At 42.2% G+C, this 14,433-nt stretch overlaps 1 protein-coding gene across 5 annotated transcripts in view; it reads right to left on the reverse strand.

The window, feature by feature from the left end:
* LOC124544911 (testin) overlaps nt 1–14,433 on the reverse strand; it is a 100,625-nt gene that overhangs the window by 68,992 nt on the left and 17,200 nt on the right. For all 5 annotated transcript variants that reach the window (XM_047123648.1, XM_047123649.1, XM_047123647.1 and 2 more), the window contains exon 5: nt 9,962–10,059. In XM_047123648.1, the coding sequence (XP_046979604.1) occupies nt 9,962–10,059 (98 nt within the window). The remainder of the gene's footprint in view (nt 1–9,961; nt 10,060–14,433) is intronic.

Below are 14,433 nucleotides of genomic sequence, written 5' to 3' on the forward strand. Positions count from 1 at the left end.
AGTAGCGTACAGGTGGGGAAAGAGAGGAACACTTTCTTGCAGAGAGTGCAGGAACTAGAATGCAAACAGCTGCAGCATCAGGAGGTTGTGAGGCATGGAGGTGGCAAAGAAAAAGAGTGAGAAAGGAGATGAGAATGGGAAAGATGGGCAGGAGGCAAACAGAGAGGGTGGGAGATGAGAATGGGGAGGATGATATGACAGAGGGGGTAGAAACTGTCAGTAGGAGGGTGTGGAGACAGCATGTTACCATAGGTTGAGGCGGGATAATTCTGGGAGCAGAGAATGTGATGTAAGTGTAACCCCCATCTGCGCAGTTCAGAAAAGCTGGTGATGGAGAGAAGGGTCCAGATGGCTCTGGTAGTGAAGCAGTCACTGAAATCAAGCATGTTATGTTCAACAGCATGCTGCACCACAAGGTGGTCTACTTTGCTCTCTGCTCAGTGGCTATTCATCCTGGTGGACAGCTGGTTGTTAATCATACCAATATAAAAAGCTGTGCTATGATTGCAGCAGAGTTCGTAAATGGCATGACTACTTTCACAGGTGGTCCAACCCCCGATGGGCAAGGATAAATCAGTGACAAGACTGGAATAGGAAGTGCTCATGATGTCGATTGGGCATGTCTTACAACTAGGTCTTCCACAAAGATATGATCCTTGTGGCAAGGGGTTGGGATTGGGAGTGACATAGGAATGGACTAGGATGTTGCAGAGTTTGGATGGGTGAGGGGTGGGAAGTATCTTGGGCAGCGTGCCCTCATTTCACGGCGTTATGATACGTAATCAAAGCCCTGGGAGCATGTGGTTCAGTTGTTCCAGTCCGGGTTGGTACTAGGTAATGAAGGGACACTCCTTTGTGGCTGGTTCCTTGTGGTAGTGGGAGGATTGGGGTGTGAGAGGAAATGGCATGAGAGATCTGTTTGTGGATTAGGTCTGGGATAGTGCCTGTCTGTGAAGGCCTTGGTGAGACCCTCAGCATACTGAGCAAGTGAGTTCCTTTCACTGCAGGAATATAGTCCCCACATGGCCAGGCTGTATGGGACATACCTTTTGGTGTGAAAGGTGTGACAGCTGTCAATATGCAGGTTCTGTTTGTTGTCAGTGGGTTTAATGTGGACAGAGGTGTGGAAGAAGTCATCAGAGAGGAGGTGGTCAATGTCCAGGATGGTGGCACACTGAGTTGAGGAAGACCAGGTGAAATGGATGGGAGAGAAGATGTTGAGACTGTGAAGGAATAATGTTTGTTTATGTTTTGCTGATGAAGGCTGTGGCTGAAAGCTTTGTGTAAGTATTTTTTAATTGTGCCTGTCTGCAACTTAGTGTGTCTTTTTTACAGGAAGTAGCAGTCTATCTTTTCACACATTTCTGACATTCCTACCTGAGTTTCCACTGTCTGATTTTGCTGAATGGCTTTTCTTCCATCCCACAACCATGTGATCTTTTCCTTGCTACTCTTCTCTACAGCATTACTCTTCTCAGTCTGTTCTCTCTCTTCCTTCCTCTGTTTATTCACTGCCTTTCGAAACCATGTATCAACAATCATTCGGGAGCAGCACAGACATCATGACTGCGTGGACTGTTGATGCAGTATCTTATACTCCAGTTTCTATAATTATATTTATTCCTATTGATATTCCTCACCCTGGTGACATTAGCATTTCAGTTTCCACACCTGCCCATGTCACAGGAACTTGTTATCCTTTACCTAACCTATGCCCCTCTCTTCCCTTAGTGCAATTCCAGTGTGTGCCCCCCCCCCACCCCCTCCCCCACCCCCTCCCCCACCGCGCGCGCGCTCACACACACACACACACACACACACACACACACACACACACACACCTCATCCATTACTTTTCTCTCACCTTTCTGTGCATTTTTATTGTAACTGTACACATTTTGATGTGGTTTCATGTCTTTAAATGTATTTTTGCATATTTTTAGATATTTGTGTGTATATTTGAATATCTGTGCATATTTTAGCGCATCTGTGTGTCTTTATGTATTTCTTGTGTGTCTTTTCCCTTATTCAGCTCCTCTCACAAACATCAACACCTGTTTTGCTGATTTCTGCATCATTCCCATTTCTTGCCACAATGGATCCCAGCTTCATCTTTCTGCACCAGCTCAGAAAAGAATGCTAAAACTCAGCATTCTTCAAATGCTGTCTAAACCATGAAATCCTGGCAAATGGCGTAACCAACAAAATTGCTTTCTCAGGATCCCACCCTTCCTTTCAGAATGACCACCTTTTCAGATTCCACCGGTCACTGGCCTACACAAACCTGGTACTGCAAAAATACATTTCCATGACACAGGGCACCCCAGAACCACCTCCACTCCCTCTGTGAGATACTACTACTTTACAATCCCTGCTCCATACATCACAACTCGCATGACCTCTAAGTTACCCAAGCTGCTGACATCCTACTGCTGCCTCAGGGAACCACAATCCAACTCCTATCCCCACAGTGTTCCTCCTCATCCACCCCACACAGCAACTAATCACTGCCTACTTGACCTTTTCAACTTGCCACATCCTCCAAAACTCCCTACCAACACTCCACCAAATACAGAGGCAACACATACACATAACACTGTTGTTTACCTTTCCCCCAAAACCCTAAGTTTGAAAGAAGTTTCAGTCCTATCCAATGCCTCACATTTAACCCTACACCCAAATTTCACCATGTGGAACTTGTCAACTACCTACTCTCCTTCTCCAACCCTTGCAATGGAAGCACTTCTTTGCTGCCAATACCTCCAACAAAAACCAAGCTAATTCCAACACTGAACCCTCCCTCTCCCAGTTCATAAGACCATCCAACTGTGACCCTCTCCCCTCACACATAATTAACTGCCGAATACCTTCCAGGAAGTCCTTACCTCCAACTTAGCCTCACCACCCTTTCCCAGGTGCCTTCCTCAGAACACCAATCTTTTAGCAGAAGAAATAAAGGCCATACACATCCTCAAAACACTGCTGACCTAATCATCCTACATCCTGACAAAGGTTCCACTACTGTTTTTATGAATTGCAGTGACCACCTGACAGAAGGCCTCTGCCAATTATGACTACTCCACATATGGACTCTGCCTGAGTGATCCCATTCCAGAAGTCCAACACAACCTCCAACCCCTACTTAATGCCTCAGGCCCTTCTCAGAACCTCACCCTGAATCCATTTCCCTTCTCACTTCTATAACAGCCCACACATCAACTTTCTATATGCTCCCCAAAATCCACAATCCAACAATCCTTGATGTCCCATTGTGCTGGTTATTGCGTCCCCTCTGAAAAAATTTCGGCTCTCATTGATCAAAATCTCCAACCAATTGCTGGAACCAAGCCTTCTGCAATGAAGATACCAACTACTTGCTTCATCGACTCTCCACCATCCCCGACCTTTTACCTCCTAGATTCCTACTCGTCACTATTGATGACACCTCCCTATACATCAACATCCCTCATATCCACGGTCTTACCGCTATTGAACACCACCTTTCTCAATGACTTTCAGACTCCAAACTCACTACTTCATTTCCCATACATCTTATTAACCTTATCCTAACCCCCAATTACTACTCCTTTGAAGGTAACATACACAAACAAATCTGCAGCATAGCCATGGACACTTGGAAGACACCCTCCCATGCCACCCTGTTTACAGGCTACCTATAGGAGACCTTGGTAGCCCCACAAAATGCCAAGACACCATATCTTCATTCCTTCACAATCCAACACCTTCTCCCCCATCTGCTTCACCCCATCCACCTCAACCCAGCATGCCTAGACATGGACCTACTAACCTCTGTTTACACGAAATCCACCAACCACCAGTGCTACGTGCATTTTGACTGCTGCCTTCCCCTTCACACCAAAAAATCCACACCATACAGCCTGGCCACAAAGGGATGGGGAATCTGCAATGTCAAGAATTCCATTCCTCAGTGTGCTGAGGGTCTTACCCAGGCCTTCACAGACAGGCACTACCCCCAGACCTAGTCCACAAAAAGATCTCCCGTGCCATATCCCCTCACACCCCTAATCCCTCCTCCTCCTCCTCCTCCTCCTCCTCCTCCTCCACCACCACCACCACCACCACCACCAACAACAACAACAACAACAACCACCATCCACAAAGGAATGCCCCTTTTATCACTCAACAGCATGTCCGACTGGAACCACATCCTTCACCAGGCTTTGATTATCCATCAGCATGCTCTGAAATGAGGCATATCCTACCCAAAATCCTTCCCATCCCTCCTAAAATGGTGTTCCATCACCCACCCAACCTCTACAATATCCTAGTCCATCCCTATTCCACTCCCAATCCCAACCCCTTGCCCAAGGATGATATTCCTGTGGAAAACCCAAGTGCAAAAGAAGCCCAATCAATGCACCGAAAACTTCCCATTACAATTCTGTCACAAGTTTATCATAGCCTATCAGGCATTGGGTCACCTGTGAAAGCATCCATGTCATTTGCCAGCTCCGCTGCAATCATTGCGCTGCTTTTTATATTGTTATGACTACCAATTAGCTGTCCACCAGGATCAGCAGCCATCGCTACTGTGGGCTAAAGCACAGTAGACCACCCTGTGGCACAACATGTATAACATGCTTGATTTCAGTGGCTGCTTCACTGCCTCACCCATGTGGAGCCTCCTCTCCACCAACAGCTCTTCCGAATGGTGCAGATGGGAGTTATCCTTACAACATAATTCTCTCCTCCCTAATTATCCCGGCCTCAACCTATGGAAACATACTATATCCACACCCTTCACCCAACAGTTTCCACCCCCCCCCCTTCCCCCCCAGTCGTACCATCTCCTCGCAATTCTTATCTACATCCTCTTTGTTTGAAACCTTCTGCAACACACCGGCTCATCTTTCCCTGCTCCGCTCCTTTTTCACTACTTTTTTTCCCCACCTCCCTGCACTACAACCTCCTGATGCTGAGCCTGTTGGCATTCTAGTCCATGCACACTCTGCCAGAAAGTGTTCCTGTCTTCCCCCCACCTGTACACTACTATCCCTTCCCCTTCCCCACCTCCTCCAGGCTGCTGCTTCCATCCCATGGAATAGCTGCATAGTTACTCTAGCTGCTGGGGTTGGTGGTTATGTGTGCATGAGGTGTGCTTTCTTGTGTGTATCAATGGTGTGGGTTTCCCTTTTGTTGATGAAGGGAGTGGCCAAAAGGTTTGTGTAATTGTCTTTTAATCATGCCTGTCTGAAACTTAGCATATCCTACTGTGAACAGTTCAGAGATATGGTTATACTCATAAGAATCAACAGCAAACCAACACCAACGACAATAGCTTAGGTGTACACGCCAACATTGCAAGCAGAAGATAGATAGATAGATAGATAGATAGATAGAGAGAGAGAGAGAGAGAGAGAGAGAGAGAGAGAGAGAGAGAGAGAGAGGGGGGGGGGGGGGGGGGGGGAGAAAGTATAGGAGGATACTTAATGGGTAATTCAGTATGGAAAGGAAGATGAAATTGTAATAATAATTGGGGATTAGAGTAGAAGAAAGGGTTATGTGAGAATATGGGCTTCTTGGTAGTAGAAATTGGAGAGGAGAAAGACTAATTGACTTCTGCAATAAATTTCAGCTAGATGTCATAATTAAATTTTCCTCAAGATATCTTTATCTATGGTGATGACGGAAGCTGAAGAAATGAATTAAAACTTATGGCACAGCTGGGACTTGAACCCGGGTCTCCTTGCATACTAGGCAGGGATGTTGGCCATTACACTACTGCAGCACTACAGTTAGCATTGCTCCAAGGACTACCTAAGTTCAACCCCCTCCCCAACAAAAACCTTGATTAACATTTTCAGCTTATTTCCCCTTCTTAGATTGCCACTATTGCTGCGGTTCTCCAGCATTGGAATAGCTCCACATCGTTTGATGAAATGGCGAAATCCTGTACCGCAGGAGTAGGTGATCTATGAATCTTACAATTATTACCATTTTTTAATTTAGGTATAGTGCTGTGGTTGTGTAATGGCTAGCATTTGTGCCTAGTAAGCAAGAAGACCTGGGTTCAAGTCCTGGCCTTGGCAAGAATTTTAATTCATTTCTTCAGCTTCCATCACTATTATAAATTTCACATAGTAATTACAAATATTCTGTTCAAGAATCACAAGAGAAGCAGGCATAATTGGGAAAGGCTGGGACATACAGGAAGATTCCAGTTAGATTACGTCATGGTCAGGGAGTGTGTCCGAAATCAGATACTGGATTGTAAGACATACTCAGAAGCAGATATAGACCCAGGCCACAATTTGGTAATGATTAAGACTAGACTGAAGTATAAGAGAGTAGCCAGGAAGAATCAGTGTGCAAATACGTGGGATACCGAAATACTAAGGAATGAAGAAATAAGTAGTTCTCTGAGGCTATATAAACAGTGATAATGAATAGCTCAGTACGCATTTCAGTTGAAGAGGAATGTACATCTCTAGAAAGGGTAATCACAGAAGTTGGAAGGAAAATTGTAGGCACAAGAAATGTAGCTGCAGATAAACCATGCCTAATGGCAGAGTACAGGGTAACCAGGGCGAAATGGTTGGAAAAAAAAAAAAGGCTGTTGGAAGGACTGACGCAGAATATGGAAAAGTAAAAACAATCTTTAGTGAAATTTTAAAAAAAGGATGGTAACATTAAGTGTGTCATGGAAATTCAGAGGACAGAGTGGATAGAGTACACTGAAGGAAGGCCTCTATGGGATGGGGTGGAGGGGGGGCATGATAGAAGAAGAGAAGAAGAATCAAGAGCTGACAGGGAAGAGATGGGGGATCCAGTATTAGAATCAGAATTTAAATGAGCTTCGGAAGACATATTTGATATTATAGCAGAAGGGCACGATAAAATTATAGTGGAATTTCTAAAATCATTGAGGGAAGTAGCAACGAAACTACTACTCACATTGGCGTGTAAAATGTATGATACTTGTGATATACCATCACACTTTCTGAATAACATCACCCACACAATTTTGAAGATTGCAAGAGATGACAAGTATGAGAAATATCACACTATTTGCTTAACAGCTCACACATCCAAGTTGCTGACAAGAATAATATTCAGAAAAATGGAAAAGAAAATTGAGAATCCATCAGATGACGACAGTTTGACTTTGTTGTTGTTGTGGTGGTCTTCAGTCCAGAGACTGGTTTGATGCAGCTTTCCATGCTATTCTATCCTGTGCAAGCTTCTTCATCTCCAAGTAACTACTGCAACATACATCCTCCTGAATTTGCTTGGTCTACCCATATCTTGGTCTCCCTCTACAATTTTTACCCTCCATGTTGCCCTCCAATACTAAATTGGTGATCCTTGATGCCTCAGAAAATGCCTTACCAACTGATCCCTTCTTCTAGTCAAGTTGTGCCACAAATTCCTCTTTGCCCAATTTCTACTCAGTACCTCCTCAAGAGTTATGTAATCTACCTGTCTAATCTTCAGCATACTTTTGTAGCACCACATTTTGAAAGCTTATCTAAACTACTTATCGTCCACGTTTCATTTCCATACGTGGCTACACTCCATACAAATACTTTCAGAAAAGACTTTCTGACATTTAAGTCTATACTTGACGTTGACAAATTTCTCTTCCTCAGAAATGCTTTCCTTGCCACTGCCATTCTATATTTTATGTCCTCTCTACTTCAACCATAATCAGTTATTTTGCTCCCCAAATAGCAAAACTCCTTTACTACTTTAAGTGTTTCATTTCCTAATCTAATTCCCTCAGCATCACCTGATTTAATTAGACTACATTCATTTATCCTTGTTTTGCTTTTGTTGATGTTCATCTTATATCCTCCTTTCAAGACACTATCCATTCCGTTCAACTGCTCTTCCAAGTCCTTTGCTGTCTCTGACAGAATTACAATGACATTGGCAAACCTCAAAGTTTTTATTTCTTCTCCATGGATTTTAATTCCTACTCCAAATTTTTCTTTTGTTTTCTTTGCTGCCTGCTCAATATACAGATTGAATAACATAGAGGATAAACTACATCCTTGTCCCACTCCCTTCCCAACTACTGCTTCCTTTTCATGCCCATTGACTCTTATGACTGCCATCTGGTTTCTGTATAAATTGTAAATAGTGTTTCGCTCCCTCTATTTGATCCCCGTCATCTTCAGAATTTCCAGTCAACATTGTCAAAAGCTTTCTCTAAGTCTACAAATGCTATAAATGTAGGTTTGCCTTTCCTTAATCTATCTTCTAAGATAAGTCATAGGGTCAGTATTGCCTCACGTGTTCCAACATTTCTACGCAATTCAAACTGATCTTCCTCGAGGTCGGCTTCTACCAGTTTTTCCATTCATCTGTAAAGAATTCGCGTTAGTATTTTGCAGCCGTGACTTATTAAACTGATAGTTCGGTAATTTTCACTCCTGTCAACACCTGCTTTCTTTGGGATTGGAATTATTGTATTCTTCTTTAAGTCTGAAGGTATTTCACCTGTCTCATACATCTTGCTCACCAGATGTTAGAGTTTTGTCAGGGCTGGCTCTCCCAAGGTTTTAGGAAAGATAAAAGCACCAGAGGTAGTTCTCATGTAGTGGCTGATAATGGAAGCAACTATGGAGAAGAATTAAGACATATTCACAGGATTTGTCAACCAAGGAAAAGTGTTCGATAATGTGAAATGGTGCAAGATGTTTGAAATTCTAAGAAAAATAAGGGTAAGCTGTGGGGAAACATGGGTGACACAATATGTACAAGAACTAAAAGGGAACAATAAGAATGTAAGGCGAAGAACAAAGTGCCCAGATTAACAAGACTGAAAAACAGGCATGTAGTCTTTTGCCCCTAATGTACAATCTGTAAATTGAAGACTCAATGATGGAATAAAAAGAAAGATTCAAGAGTGGGATTTAAATTCAAGGTGAAATGTTATCAATGATAAGACTTGCTGATGACATTGTTCTCTTCAATGAAAGTAGAGGAGAATTATAGGATATGTTGAATGGAATGAACAGTCTAATGAGTACAGAAAATGGACTGAGAGTAAATTGATGACGGATGAAAATAATGAGAAGTAGCGAAACGACAACAGTGAGAAACTAAAGATCAGGATTGGTGATCACGATGTAGATGGAGTGAAGGAATTCTACTTCCAACGCAGCAAGATAACCCATGACAGACGAAGCAAGGAGGACCTAAGAAGCAGACTAGCACTGGCAGGAAGGACATTTCTGGGCAAGAGAAGTCTACTGGTATCAAACAAAAGTCTTAATTTGAGGAAGAAATTTCTGAGAATGTATGTTTGGAGATCAGCATTGTATGGTGGTAAAACATGGGCTCCGGGAAAACTTGAACACTAGGGAATCAAAGCATCTGATATGAGGTACCACAGAAGAATGTTGAAAATAAGGTGGACTGATAAAGTAAGGAATGAAGAGGTACTCTACAGAATCGACAAAGAAAGGAATATATTGAAAACAGTGACAAGAATAAGGGACAGGATGATAGGACATCTGTTAAGACATCGGGGTATAGCTTCTGTGGCACTAGAGGAAGCTGTAGTGGGTAAAAACTGTACCGGAAAACAGAGACTGAAATACATCCAGCCAATAATTGAGGATGTAGGTTGCAAGTGCTGCTGCGAGATGAAAAGGTTGGCAAAGGGGAGGAATTTGTGGTGGACCGCATGAAACCAGTCACAACATTGATGACTTAAAAAAAAAGGGGGGGGGGGGGAGGGGGAAGAAGAAGAAGAAGAAGAAGAAGAAGAAGAAGAAGACATCAAAGTTTATACTCAGTGAGCACTGGAGAGACACTATTTGCAAATAGAATAGTACATGAAGTGTTACATGATCTACCCTCTGACATACACCACAGGGCAATAGCATAATATAAATGTAGATGTCTGGCACACAAAGTTTTATTTCTTTATCTTTAAAACATAGAATGCAAAACACATTATTTCACTTACCACATCATCAGAAACATTTGGGGGGACCCAATCGAATGCCACTTCAGCACTTTTAACAGTTTTTGCATTGTCGACACCTGGGACTTTGATATTCAGACCTGTAACCATACAATCAGAAATTTTTAGATGTGTCCCACATGAGATAACCACTTAAAATAAAATAAATTAGCTAGAGTTGAATAAATTATTCTGCCTGGAGTCCAGGAACCGTTGAAGATGACTTGGTCAGTTATTGAGATATTGATCAGAAGAATGTAATCATCAGCTTGGATCGAAATTCAAAGACATATCACCATTCAGTCATTCTAAGAAGCCCGCCTGGCTAGCCGTGCAGTCTAACGCACTGCTTCCTGAGCAGGAAGGTGTGCCAGTCTCCGGCACTAGTCCGCCCGGCGGACTAGTGTCGAGGTCCAGTGTGCCAGCCAGCCTGTGGATGGTTTTTAAGGCGGTTTTCCATCTGTCTTGGCGAATGCTGGCTGGTTCCCCTTATTCCACCTTGGTTACACTATGTCAGTGATTGCTGCGCAAACACTGTCTCCATGTACACTTACACCATAATTACTCTACCACACAAACATTGGGGTTACACTTGGCTGGAATGAGACATTCGCGGGGGGTCCACTGGGGGCCGAACCATACAATAACCCCGAGTTCGGTGTGGGGTAGTGGTGGGGTAAGTGGACTGCTGTAGCCTGTTGTGGGGTTGTGAACCACTGAGGGCTATGGCAAGGATGAAGCCTCTCCATCGTTTCTAGGTCCCCAGTTCAATACATACATACATACATTCTAAAAAATCTACGAGGCTGGTATCTCTTCCTTATGAACAATGTCCTTTGTAATCCATGTCACCGATTTTCTCTTCAAGCCTTAATGACAATTCTGTGGTACAATCTGGATCAGAATGGCAAAGATTTCAGTACTACACACAAATTATGCTACTTCATAAAATAGCTTATCTGCTCATTAAGTAAGTTGTAGCTTGCATATTAATGGTGAAGACTGCACATCATACATAGTGATTGGCCATACTATTATCAACATATGACTAAAGTAATGTTATAGGCTGCACGGTCGATGAAGTGAGTACCTGAATAATATTACGTAAGTGGTTACCCTCCAAGGATCATGCAATGCATGTAGCAATACATTTTCTCACATTCGCTGACTTGTATACACTATCACACAAAAATCACACTAAAAATAAAAGCAAGTAAGATTATACACTAATATCTGAAGGGTAAGCATAATCGAGAAAAAGAATACTCAAAGAGAAAAAGTGAAAAGTTACTATGTATGACCAAGAACTCAACACATGCAGGAATAATTGTGCTCCACCTAAAAAAAATCTGTTTATCTGAATGTCCAAAATGGAGCTACATTTTTGCAGAGAAAATGCATCTTACTAGTAAAACTATTGAACCATTCCACATCATAACAAGTTATTGCAAATATGACCTGTGTAACACACAAAAAAGTAAGCAAACTGTACAGCAAAGGAAAGTACCTCTTTTGAATAGCATGCCATTCATAGACAATTAAGAGCAGTGACCTAGATCCATAATGCCTCAAACATGTTTGCACTTTCACTGAGAGGAGGCTTCAGTCTTTTGTTGAATTTTGCAATGTTATTCCAGTCAGATCTTATCTTGAAGCAGAGGATCCTTGGTTATCTTGAAGCAAATCAGACACAAACCAACATCGCAGAAGCACTAAATGTGTCATTATAAAGCTTTCATGATGATTCCCTGACATACGAAAGGCTCACTGTTGCACAGTGCAAGGTAACCAAGGGCAACTATACCAGAACAGGACAGATAGCTGGAATTGATCAATAAAAATAAATTATGTATCTAAAAGAGTTGTTGACAAACCTAGCATGTATTCATCAGTTTAAGGCTACTGACGACTTGTATATTTGAAGCACGGAGAGGCTGGTCACAGAACATTGCAGAAAAAGACTTGTCTGGTGAAGGTTGAGTCCTTGAGCTGGAACATTAATTGCAGCTGTGCCTCCCTCCCCCCTCCTCCATAACAAGCACCCTTTCAGACTTTGCACAGCTCTTTGTCAGGAAGAGACTATCCAACTCACTACCCGGCATGTGTGCCAATTATTAAAAGTCACCCTTTCTGCCATTAACTGATCACTTGCTGGGAAAGAGATTTTTATCTTTTTCTGAAATGTGCACATTCAGTTTGATTTTTTTCATCATTAATCCTTTGATCATTTAGTACAATGATATGGATAAGTCATTTCCAAAGAGGTACACAATGCCTAGTTCTGTAGCACTTAGCACATACCATTCATGTAACAAGCCCTTATTTCTTTATTATGCTTAATTTATAGCAATCAAATTTCTAGGTATGATGACTATGTTTGTTTCAGAACTTGAATGGGAGAAATCAGTCTGAAACAGAACATAATCGCATAAGGAAATGATATTAAATTAAAACAGTTAAAGAATCACAAAATCTTCTAACATCCTGGGGAGAAACCCATTTACAGCTTTAAATGTAACTACTTGGCACTCTTCAGTGAGTGGAAAAATTTATCTCCTCACCAAGACACACAAACAGACATGACTAGTAATTGTGTCACTTCTTAGGTGTTTGAGCTATAACCATTAATCTTTTCACTCCAAAACGAATAACAATGGTGCAATATCTCAGAAAATGCTTCAGAAAAACTTCTGATCTCACAAGCCACTAGTAAGATGATAACTGATAAGTCACAGTACGTCCCAAACTGTAGTTTCACAACTATGACCTATGCAACTATCAAATTACTCAAAACAGGTCACGGCAACACTAAGCAAAAGAAACTACAGCTAAAGACAATTATTAATTTTTATTACGGACTGTTGGGATATGTGGCAGTATGTACTTTGATTCCACTGAGACTTGGAGACAGCGAAAGGAGGCAGAATATCATTCAAACTGTCTGCAGAAATGTTTTTAGTTGTGACTTATGAATAGGGGCTCCTTAAATACATGCCCCTAAGGAAAAAATTACTAACCTCACTCACTCAAATACACGCAGATACAAAGCGGTCTTGTCTGTTCATAAAATCACTTAAGACAAGGCGGCTGGTGTTACTTCACCTGTTTAAGTTTTCTATTGACAAAAAACTATTGTCCTCTTGTGAGTCTCTCTTGAACCATTCAGATAAGAATTACACAGAACCTACATCAGTATAAACCCTTATATTATTGTAGTGGAAAAGAAAATAAAGGATTTGTTCAATGATGATCAGTTTGGATTTCAGAGAGGCAAGGGCACCAGAAAGGCAATTCTGACATTGCAATTGGTACAGAAGCAATACTTAATAACAATCAAGACACATTCACAAGATTTGTCAGTCTTGAAGAAGAAGTGTTTGACAATATAAAATAGAGCAAGATGTTCGAAATCCTGAGAAAAGAAGGAGCAAGCCGTAAAGAATTATGGATAATTTATAATGTATGCAATAACCAAGAGAGAACAATAAGGACAGAAAAAAGATGAAGTTCTCATATCAAAATGGGTGTAAGATATCAATATCAACTCTTGTCCCAACTGTTCAATATACACTATGTGATCAAAAGTATCCAGACACCCCCAAAACCATACATTTTTGATCCTAGGTGCATTGTGCTGCCACCTACTGCCAGGTACTCCATATCAGCGACCTCAGTAATCATTAGACATCATGAGAGAGCACAATGGGACATTCCGTGTCACTTGTGTCATATGTCTGCAAGCGAGATTTCCACACTCCTAAACGTCCCTAAGTCCACTGTTTCTGATGTGATAGTGAAGTGGAAACGTGAAGGGACACGTACAGCACAAAAGCGTACAGGCCGACCTCATCTCTTGACTGACAGAGACTGCCGACAGATGAAGAGGGTCATAATGTGTAATAGGCAGACATCTATCCAGACCATCGCACAGGAATTCCAAACTGCATCAGGAACCACTGCAAGTACTATGACAGTTAGGCGGGAGGTGAGAAAACTTTGATTTCATGCTTGAGCGGCTGCTCATAAGACAAACATCACACCAGTAAATGCCAAACGATGACTCGCTGGGTGTAAGGAGCGTGAACATTGGATGATTGAACAGTGGAAAAATGTTATGTGGTGTGACAAATCACGGTAAGCGTTTGTAGTGCCAACAGTAAAATTTGGAGGTGGTGGTGTTACGATGTGGTCATGTTTTTCATGGAGGGGGCTTGCACCCCTTGTTGTTTTGCGTGGCACTATCACAGCACAGGCCTACAGTGATGTTTTAAGCACCTTCTTGCTTCCCACTGTGGAAGAGCAATTCGGGGATGGCGATTGCATCTTTCAACACAATCAATCACCTGTTCCTAACGCGCCGCTTGTGGCGGAGTGGTTACACGACAATAACATCCCAGTAATAGACTGGCTTGCACAGAGTCCTGACATGAATCCTATAGAACACCTTTGAGATGTTTTGGAATGCCGATTTCGTG

The sequence above is a fragment of the Schistocerca americana genome, chromosome 8 (genome assembly GCF_021461395.2).
Source record: "Schistocerca americana isolate TAMUIC-IGC-003095 chromosome 8, iqSchAmer2.1, whole genome shotgun sequence".
Taxonomy (NCBI): Eukaryota; Metazoa; Arthropoda; class Insecta; order Orthoptera; family Acrididae; genus Schistocerca; species Schistocerca americana.